The sequence below is a fragment of the Electrophorus electricus genome, chromosome 9 (assembly GCF_041902795.1).
Source record: "Electrophorus electricus isolate QZ-2024a chromosome 9, ASM4190279v1, whole genome shotgun sequence".
Lineage (NCBI taxonomy): Eukaryota > Metazoa > Chordata > Actinopteri > Gymnotiformes > Gymnotidae > Electrophorus > Electrophorus electricus.
This window is the reverse complement of record NC_137505.1, coordinates 18,034,801-18,045,000: the sequence shown is the minus strand read 5'-3', so window position 1 is coordinate 18,045,000 and position 10,200 is coordinate 18,034,801. Positions and strand designations below refer to the sequence as shown.

At 42.8% G+C, this 10,200-nt stretch overlaps 1 protein-coding gene across 5 annotated transcripts in view; it reads right to left on the bottom strand.

Annotated features, from left to right (window-relative positions):
* The window catches only part of klf12b (Kruppel like factor 12b), a 34,296-nt gene extending 26,249 nt beyond the window's left edge, over window positions 1-8,047 (bottom strand). The window contains exon 1 of one of the 5 annotated variants that reach the window (XM_027005212.3): window positions 7,913-8,047. Coding sequence is in view for 1 of the 5 variants with exons in the window: in XM_027005213.3 (XP_026861014.2) it covers window positions 5,882-5,910 (29 nt within the window). In the remaining 4 variants the exon portion in view is untranslated. Of the gene's footprint in view, window positions 1-5,881; window positions 6,605-6,635; window positions 6,776-7,632; window positions 7,826-7,912 lie in introns of those variants that run through there. The other 4 variants (XM_027005211.3, XM_081720747.1, XM_081720746.1 and 1 more) reach the window with 4 other exon arrangements.
* Between the last annotated feature and the right edge of the window lie 2,153 nt (window positions 8,048-10,200).

The window sequence follows — 10,200 nt, the reverse complement described above, 5'->3', positions numbered from 1 at the left end:
ACCTAACGCTCTGCACATCTCACCTGCTCTTGCCAAAAGGAGAGCCAGGGATCTTCTGGTGTAGGCCTACTTTGCACTATAGTGACAAGCTTCATTCAAACATGGTACCTGACTTACTGGGGTTGATGGGGTTTTTGTTTTTTGGGGGGGTTTTTTTGGAAAAGGGGTTGACAGGTTGCTGTGATTAACGAAGCAGGTTCTTAATGTCACATTCATTCACATGTCATTAATCCCTCTTTAATGAACCCGGTCCAGTGTAATTAGTCATGTCACCGACATGAGCCCACAGATATGACAGGCCACACTGTCAGGAATGTCACAGAGCTGTGACTGTAAAAAATTCCTCACTCGTTATATTCAGGATGTTACTCACCATCATAAGCATCCCATTTTACCAAAGCATAAAATGGTCGTTTTCTCACTACTGGGGTGGACTAAAGACACTGAGATGACACTGAACACAATCTTCTCAATTAGTAACGCACATCCTGTCAGTTATCCAAGCTCAATGGTCCATTCTGTGATTGACAGCTGAGAAGAAAGTCCCGGTTCTTAAAACTTCGCCAGCTCTAGGGGCACTGTTTGGATATCACAGCTGTCCCAGGCTTTCAACTAAATCCATTTAAAGGTGGCCAAAGCTAACCTTTTAGGAGCCATCTGTGTGCCAGGACCAGCTGTAAACTGCAGGGGACTTTTTTTTTGCAGGAAAGGTAGTGCTTCCATCCAAGGAAAACATAGCCCCGAGCACAGACGTAGCAAACAAAAATAATGTTACACGCTCAAGCTGTGTAATCTCAGATGCTTTGGGGAAATTACTTATGAAATGGCACAGAAATAGTTATAAATGTGTTTAAGTATCTGAAGAAAATATGTCTTAACTGGGCTTACATGTACCATAGTCTATTTAGTATGAGTTTGTTTCTGATTTGTAAACACAAACACAAAATATAGTTCTAAATGGACATAGTCTAAAAAGCATCAGGTGGAGTTGTAAAGAGCTTTGACTGAAACACATTGTTTAAATGGTATGCACAATTATTTCTGTTTATCTCACATCTTGATAGAAAATGTTTATCTCATTTTGATAGAACCCATAATACAACTTTGTATAATAACCCATAGTACAACATGTCACCTTAACTGAGGTTATCTTGTTTGGCGTAAGCTTCAGTGCATGGAAAAGAGACAACTGTAATCACCATCCACTGCAACCTCCATGGCTATTCTCTTATAGCGCAGGGTCATAGTTGCCAAGTCATATTTATCACTGCGAAAATGAATGCAGTGATTTTCTGCGGGTCAGTATTGGCTTGTGTGTAGGGTGGTGGAGAGTACAGTAGAATGTGTACAGAAGCAGGGACGGGTGCTCAAGTAGAGGAGTGCATTATCATCACTGTTATATCCCTCTGGGGGACAGTTGCATCCTGCAGTCTTAATGGGGAGATTCTTAGACAACCTGCTGTAGCCTCCCCATGGTTTCCAGTGACCACAGTCAGGGGCCCCTGTCCCAGCAAACACACACACACAAGCGCACACACACACACAAGCACACACACACACACACACACATACACGTGCATACACACTTATGAACACGTGCACAAGTCTGCACACACACACACACATATATATTATATAAGTGGAAATACACAGATGTGCACGTGCACATGCACGAACCACAAACACATGCACATTGCTGTATCCACTGTCAAAACTACGTTAGCATGTACAGTGCTCATACGTCCACATCTTCAGGACCGAGACAGCCAAATGAAAAAAATGAAATTGAAAACGCATTAAACACTAACTCTACAGAGCACCAGTGCCAGCTCTCCTCAGGAACAAAGATGAACACAAGTTTATATTTATTGCATTTTTTCCAACACACATTGGTCTTCATATCCAGTACACATGTCTTGCAAACCCACCCACACAAACCGATTGAGCAATGGACAGACTGATTGAGCAATGCAGCAGTATACAACCGTTTCTGATGAACATAAACATTACTTCAACTTCCACACATAACCTCAGACATTTATACAAACATGCTTTAACCATGCAACCACGCAGTAACCATGCTTATGGTAAATCAGGATTAAATTGTACATTTATCTACTCTCGCATGTCATTTGACCACATTACAGCAGAAAAAGCTTTCCTCAAAAATGTTTAGACCACTGAAATATTAAGTACAACAGGAAGTCCTTGGGAGAGTATTTTTAAATACTGAAATTTGAACCACTCCAACACTCAAATCCCACTTAATAGAATAGGCAGCTGTGTTTATGCTCATGCTTTACAGGTACTGGCTTCTGCTTTTAATACTATAACGCAGTCTCTCCTATTTTCACCTACTATTGTGTTCCAGTAAGAGTCCGAGCCAGACATTTAAAACTGTGAGAAATGATGGCGTTTGAGGAGGACCCAGGCTGAGGGCCCCCTCAGTGCACATCCATACCACAGTCCAGCTTGACCTCCAAATCGATTCCACATGTTCGCTTAATTTCCCACAAATGCTTGACCTACAGCTGCTAACAGAGTTCACGCTGAGAATACGGGTCTGGCGAAGCCCCCAATGTCCTCGCCTCAACTGGACAAACCGAGATTTCCGTCGGAAGCAAATACGACATGTTGATATCATCAGTTGGTCACAAATTCACCGAATAATCAACAGTTTATTTCTAACTTCCTGAAAGTCCTCTCAGGTTAAGTGAGAGCTAGCTGAGGTGCGCTGGCTGCGTTGTCATGACGACAAGCAGAGAATGGCAGACAGATTGTGTACAGCGCAGCCTGCTTGTCTGTGATTCCTCCACTGTCAGAAAGATTCACGCTGTGTTTCATCTCCGGGCAAGTCATCAGCATCAATTTCAAACTACTGACTATGTTCATCAGACTCCAGCTGATCCATATTCCATTTGGATTTCCACCACACAGACCTAAATGGGTGGAGATCGGGCATCAGCTATTAAACGATCTATAACGGATTATTAGTTTTAAATCAATGATTCAGAAATGATTTGTACGGCCCTCCCACTTAGAGGAGCATAGCTGAGTATGTCAAAGTTTAGCTAGTGCCTCCTCCCTCCCCGTCTGCACCTCACGCAGTGCTTCAGTAAACAAGCTTGCACTGGACACACAGGTCAAGGGTTGAATAGACCAGAGGACACGCACAAGAACATTTTGTCAACTTAGCGAAATGTCGAAATGAGGAGTGACTGAGAGAGAGGGCCCAAGGCCGCTCCACCCAGGTCCACCGCCTTTGCCTGCGCTCTGCCGCGCTGGCGGATCTCTGCATCAGCACCAACCCGCTGAGCCGTATCCATCCTCTTGTCGCTTTAGCTTGTGGCTCGGGGACTGCTTGCTAAGCTCACCAATGACGAATTAGTTGAGAGCACACTCGGTTTAATTTGAGTATATTTAATTACAATGTAGTTAAGTAGCCTTTGACCATTTTACTTGGTAATTTTTCATTCAATTCAATTCAACTTTCTCATTATACAGGACAGTACAGTATAACAAAACACTTACTTCTTTGATGCGTTAATAAAAAACTTCAAATCAAAGAATCAGATTGTGTGATCTGCAATATCCTGACAATACATCTTAGCCATCTTAATATAGGCATAACATAAATGCGTGGTCCAATATATTACTCAGTAATTTTATAATAAACATCGACAGCATAAGTCTTGATCTGTGTTATTATTATTTTGTAACCTAAGCTTTCTTATTACAGTTTTGTCCCCAGAGAGTAAAAAACTGACATCATTTTCTCAGTTGCTGTTTTCATGCCAAGCATGTCATAGTGAGTTGAGTGCGTCACGTTAGTGAGTAAGACATAACCAGCTTCTCATATGCTGTAACTTTGACCAGATAATTACCATGAAATTAATTCTGGTGTGACAGGATGGATTGTGACCTGATGCAATAGGAATATAGCTTTCCTATGACACAGGTTTCCTCCTGACACACCCCACCAGTCGCTCGGTTAACCAAGTCAATCGAAAATACACTTCTAAAGGACACTGGTTTAAACAGCTGATTTAAATGACACTGGTTTAAACAGCTGGTCTAAAGGACACTGGTTTAAACAGCTGATTTAAAGGACACTGGTTTAAACAGCTGATTTAAATGACACTGGTTTAAACAGCTGATTTAAAGGACACTGGTTTAAACAGCTGATTTAAAGGACACTGGTTTAAACAGCTGATTTAAATGACACTGGTTTAAACAGCTGATTTAAAGGACACTGGTTTAAACAGCTGATTTAAAGGACACTGGTTTAAACAGCTGGTTTAAAGGACACTGGTTTAAACAGCTGGTCTAAAGGACACTGGTTTAAACAGCTGATTTAAAGGACACTGTTTTAAACAGCTGGTCTAAAGGACACTGGTTTAAACAGCTGGTTTAAAGGACACTGGTTTAAACAGCTGGTTTAAAGGACACTGGTTTAAACAGCTGATTTAAAGGACACTGGTTTAAACAGCTGATTTAAAGGACACTGGTTTAAACAGCTGGTTTAAAGGACACTGGTTTAAACAGCTGGTTTAAAGGACACTGGTTTAAACAGCTGGTTTAAAGGACACTGGTTTAAACAGCTGATTTAAAGGACACTGGTTTAAACAGCTGATTTAAAGGACACTGGTTTAAACAGTTGATTTAAAGGACACTGGTTTAAACAGCTGATTTAAAGGACACTGGTTTAAACAGCTGGTCTAAAGGACACTGGTTTAAACAGCTGATTTAAAGGACACTGGTTTAAACAGCTGGTTTAAAGGACACTGGTTTAAACAGCTGATTTAAAGGACACTGGTTTAAACAGTTGATTTAAAGGACACTGGTTTAAACAGCTGATTTAAAGGACACTGGTTTAAACAGCTGGTCTAAAGGACACTGGTTTAAACAGCTGGTTTAAAGGACACTGGTTTAAACAGCTAATTTAAAGGACACTGGTTTAAACAGCTGATTTAAAGGACACTGGTTTAAACAGCTGGTTTAAAGGACACTGGTTTAAACAGCTGGTTTAAAGGACACTGGTTTAAACAGCTGGTTTAAAGGACACTGGTTTAAACAGCTGATTTAAAGGACACTGGTTTAAACAGTTGATTTAAAGGACACTGGTTTAAACAGCTGATTTAAAGGACACTGGTTTAAACAGCTGGTCTAAAGGACACTGGTTTAAACAGCTGATTTAAAGGACACTGGTTTAAACAGCTGGTTTAAAGGACACTGGTTTAAACAGCTGATTTAAAGGACACTGGTTTAAACAGTTGATTTAAAGGACACTGGTTTAAACAGCTGATTTAAAGGACACTGGTTTAAACAGCTGGTCTAAAGGACACTGGTTTAAACAGCTGGTTTAAAGGACACTGGTTTAAACAGCTAATTTAAAGGACACTGGTTTAAACAGCTGATTTAAAGGACACTGGTTTAAACAGCTGATTTAAAGGACACTGGTTTAAACAGCTGGTTTAAAGGACACTGGTTTAAACAGCAAGTTGACCCTGCTGTCGTCCAGTAGCCGTGACCTCTCTTTCAGCACCGTGAGCCTTCTCCAGGTATATGCTGCTGTGTCTTTTTTGTATTTGTCATCAAGGGTCAATGCCAAGCACATAAATAGCCAGACCTGATGGGTCAGGGTAGGTATGGGCCTTCACCTTATGCCCAGGTTACCCCCTAACTGGACTTAGCCCAGGCCCGGAGCCCACCTTCCTGGGTGGGCACAGGGACACATTTCAGGTACTCTGCCAGCTAATGCCTGAAGCAAGTTGTCCTGCCCCAGACAGCGTCCATCAATAATTCAAACACCCCCCCCCCCCCGACACACACACACACACACGCCCCTACACCCCCGACCCCCCGGTGCACCTGTGCTAACCTTGAACACGTGCCTGTGTAGTCCTCCATCCGAACCCATGCCGGACCTTTAACGGAAAGTGACGACGATAAGATAAGCAGACCTTCCTTTGATGACTGGGTGCTCACAGAGCCCCATACCTGGCTGATTGCTATCTGTGACTGAAGGACAGAAACCTCCTGATAAAGGCCACAGAGGCAACCAAATTAAATGCAGGAGCTTTGTTCTTCATCAAATCAATCAGAACAAATGAAATCGAATTAAACAGAAGGTTGACTGGTACGAATCAGAGGTGATTCATTAAAAATATTTGTCTCTGGTCTTTTAAAGGTAAATGCTACCAAAATAGATCATATTTTAGTGTAAAACGTAAATGAATTCATTTTTTATATTAACCACTACAGTATACAATTACCATTTCAACATTTTTTATCTTTAAGACATATAAGACATATTTCTTGGCACTGCAGCTTATACAGTTCATGTTTGGCGGAACAATACACAGTCCAGTGTGCTGGAGAAGGGTGTTCTTAAATATAGAGAGAGGGAAAGTTAAATAGGAGCTAATCCTTGGCTGAATAGCCCCGATCAGCAGGGGGGCAGCTGCAATCCTGCTTCCCTCTGCTTCAGGCAAGCGTTAACACAGGGTAAAGTCTCACAGGTCAGGATGCACAAACACCCACACACCAACACACACACACACACACACACACACACACACACACGCCCTGTTATTCTATACCACACCGCCACTCCGCTTCCTGCGTACAAATACCTTTGCTGTCAGCTCCAGGTCTGCTGTAATTGAAAAGAACAGCCAGGGGCCAGCCCACAGCCACACTGCTTCAGCGCAGCACCAGGCTACTGACAGCCACCCATCAATACCAATGACTGCTTGCCTACCAGTGCCAGAGGAGCAGATGACATCCAATACGCCACCCTTGCAACACCCACCGCGTCAGCCTCCACCCCACACACACCTCCCACCCCCTGGTGCCCTTCCGTCCACTACCCAAGCCTTTCAGCCTTTAACTCATTGGTCACCACGGTTACTGAGCTAACAAGCTGGTGAGCGAGCCTGTCATAGCGGTATTTGTGCCCTCTCGCCACCCTGACACGCGCGCGCACACGCGTGCGAACGCACGGCCGTGACAACGATCAAACTTTTTGGAGAGAGTGTGAAGGGAGAAGTGGCAACTCACAAGTATCGTCCTCCTTCCTCATGCGCGCACACACACACGCACACGCACTCACGCACACACACGCACACGCGCACACACACATATACACACACACACACTGACAGTGTGTCAATATTTAACCCAGAAAAAACTCTGTCTGTCTCAACAGTCAGGAGCAGCAAGTTCTCTTAAACACTACATCAGTGAGACACCAGAAAAGCCCAAACATTTACTGACAATGTGAGTAATGCAAGAACAAATAAAACTCTGGCAGAACTGCTGAGATGCTGCAAAATATTCCATCAGCAAAATATGCAGAAACACTAGACAACTACACTAGAAATTAGAGAACACTCTTTATAATATATCTCTAGTTCCATCGGGACAGTGTTGGTCATGTAGTAGTGTAGAAGACCATTATCCTTAGAGAATAAGCGGTAATCTGACTTGTCATTTGACATGACACTACTGTGACTGTACAAGAAGATGCACAGAGCAAAGACACAGAGAAACCAACAACACAGCCCGCGGGAAATAAAAGAACAGCACAGGAAAACATAAGAAACAGAGGAGGGAAAAATAAATACAGACCTGATCAGGAGCTGCAGAGCGGCAGAAACTGTTTTCCTTATACAGTCCGCTCTCTCTCTCTCTCTCTCTCTCTCTCTCTCTCTCTCTCTCGCTCTCTCGCTCTCTCTCGCTCTCGCTCTCTCTCTCGCTCTCGCTCTCTCTCGCTCTCTCTCTCTCTCTCTCTCTCTCTCTCTCTCTCTCTGAGACTCCCTCCCCTCTCTGCTCCTCTCAGCTGCTCTGGGTAGTTCTCAGGAAATGAATGGGGGCTCACAGAGAACTGTTGTACTTGCAAATGACTTACCACGGTCACATGATCCGCTAAATGTAGGGTGGGCCAGTGGGTGGAGGCTTCGTAAGCAAGAGAAGACAATATACTCTAAGCTTTAACAGCATGCATCGAGTTACACAGGGCCCCTCGCGGGAGGTTTCCGACATGTCTGCTGTACTCCCGCCTGTCTCTGCAAGCCACAGCGTGGGGGCATGGTTGAGTACCTCCTCACTTAAAGGGGAGGAGAGAGAGAGAGAGAGAGAGAGAGAGAGAGAGAGAGAGAGAGAGAGAGAGAGAGAGAGAGAGAGAGAGAGCCAGCCAGAGAGAAAGAGAGAGCAAGAGAGAAAGACTGACAGTGGAAGAAGGCTTAACCTGCAAGTGTGTGAAATGTTAAACAATTTAACAAAAAAGCGAAGTTTGACCGAGTTGCGTTCGCATGCATATGCAGTGAAGATCATTTAAAATTTCTATACTGGTTTGTGGTCTCGCTCCATCACACTAGCCATGTCTATTATATCACTGTCATTTACATTTTTTAAAATTTATCTAACAAGGATGAAAATAAGGAAAACAATGAATATATTAACTGGTAACATACAGAATATATTACCATATGTTACTGAAATAGTAATTCTCAAAGGCTTGTTCAGGAAATACTTTTAAATGAGCTCTGCATCCATCAGTCACCTGATTCATCTCTCACGTGTGTGGACACCTCAAAATCAATGTCACATGTAATATTTTTATGCAGTTCTTGTCAAATATGGAAATGCCGTGCAGTACAGATGAAGGTCTTCCGAGGGGCTGGGAAGGCAGCGGCATTATTCACTATTTACATTTGCTCCTCTGGGAACCCTAATTAATGTATAGGATGCTAAGCTAATTTGCATCACTGATAAATCACAGTGCCCATTTCTCCCTCCCTCGCCCCCCCCTCTCTCTTTCTCTCTCTCTCTCTCTCTCTCTCTCTCTCTCTCTCTGGCACACATATGCACACATATGCAAACACACATTGCCATGTACAGACTCACCACAGGGCCTTACAAGGCAGATGTGCAGAATCCTCTGTTGACGTCAGCCACGCTCTCCTTCACCTGATCCCCTTTTAATATTCATAGCAGTGTTCAGTCAGACCCCGCCCCTTTCACAGTCCACCAGCTTCACACGAACAAATCATCATCTCTCCCTCCATGTTGCATAATCTACTAATATTTACTTCAACAAGCATAAAACATTAAAATGAAAACTTCTTTTGTACAGGGCCTAACGTTCAGGGCATTTTCTTGCAAACTGACCAGTTTATTTATAATAAGAAATTGATCAAAAATCAGGATTTATATAAACATTAAATTTGTACTGGTTTTGTATTATGTTAAATTTTATTTTATTGAATTTACTGTCCCAATTTTGTCATGGTCAGTTCCCCAAATGCACTTTAATGTGTATGAAATTCATAAAATAATTTTTTTTAAATGGTTAAAATCCTTACAAATTGGGTAAATTACCCAAAATCAAACAAAAAGCTGATATCCTCATGTCTGACAAAATGGCTTTTCAAGTTCACTCTGAGGGTCCTTTTCGCGCTGATTGTTCCTGACGCTTCTCTCGGAGACGCTGTATCACCCAGCTGCAGCCGCGAGCAAGAGCGGCAATTTCCCCTGGAATAATGACATCTCAAGGAGGCCGCTCTTCCAGCCGGCCCCGGGCGACCACACAAAGGGTCCTGGCATGTCTTGTAAAGGGCTGAACTGGAATCGGGCGCTCCGGATGAGAGGAATGGGACCGTGCGTGGAACACTGCCAGAGAGCCTGGCCTCTTCCTGCCTCCCCAGCAGAGAGTGAGAGAGTGAGACAGAGAGGGGGGAGGAAGAGAGACCTGATCTAACAGCCCACCTCTGATTACTGCTAGGGCTAAGTGGCAAAGCAGACCCAAAGCGATTATGTGGGCTCCAGTGTCCACAAACACACGGTTGACCACACAAAATAGGAACAGTTGGTTTGAGGTGATAAGATTATACAAGCTTATATAGGCCAACATTGTCCAAAGAATCAGTCAGTTGTAGGGTTTATGATAAGCTATGAATAATAAATGGTTGTCGTCTATTAACCTTTATGTAAAATGAGTTTATAGAAATTATATCATGATCAATTAAGAAATCGCATCATAATCAATTAAGCCTCAAAAATTCTTAATCTAAAAAACTAATATATTGAAAATATTTCGTAATATAGCAATTATTGATCTGATACTGTCAGTTGTCATTATTGATGTGATACAGTTTGCTTTGTTTTATTATGAAAAGCATATTAATGGGTGCTGCG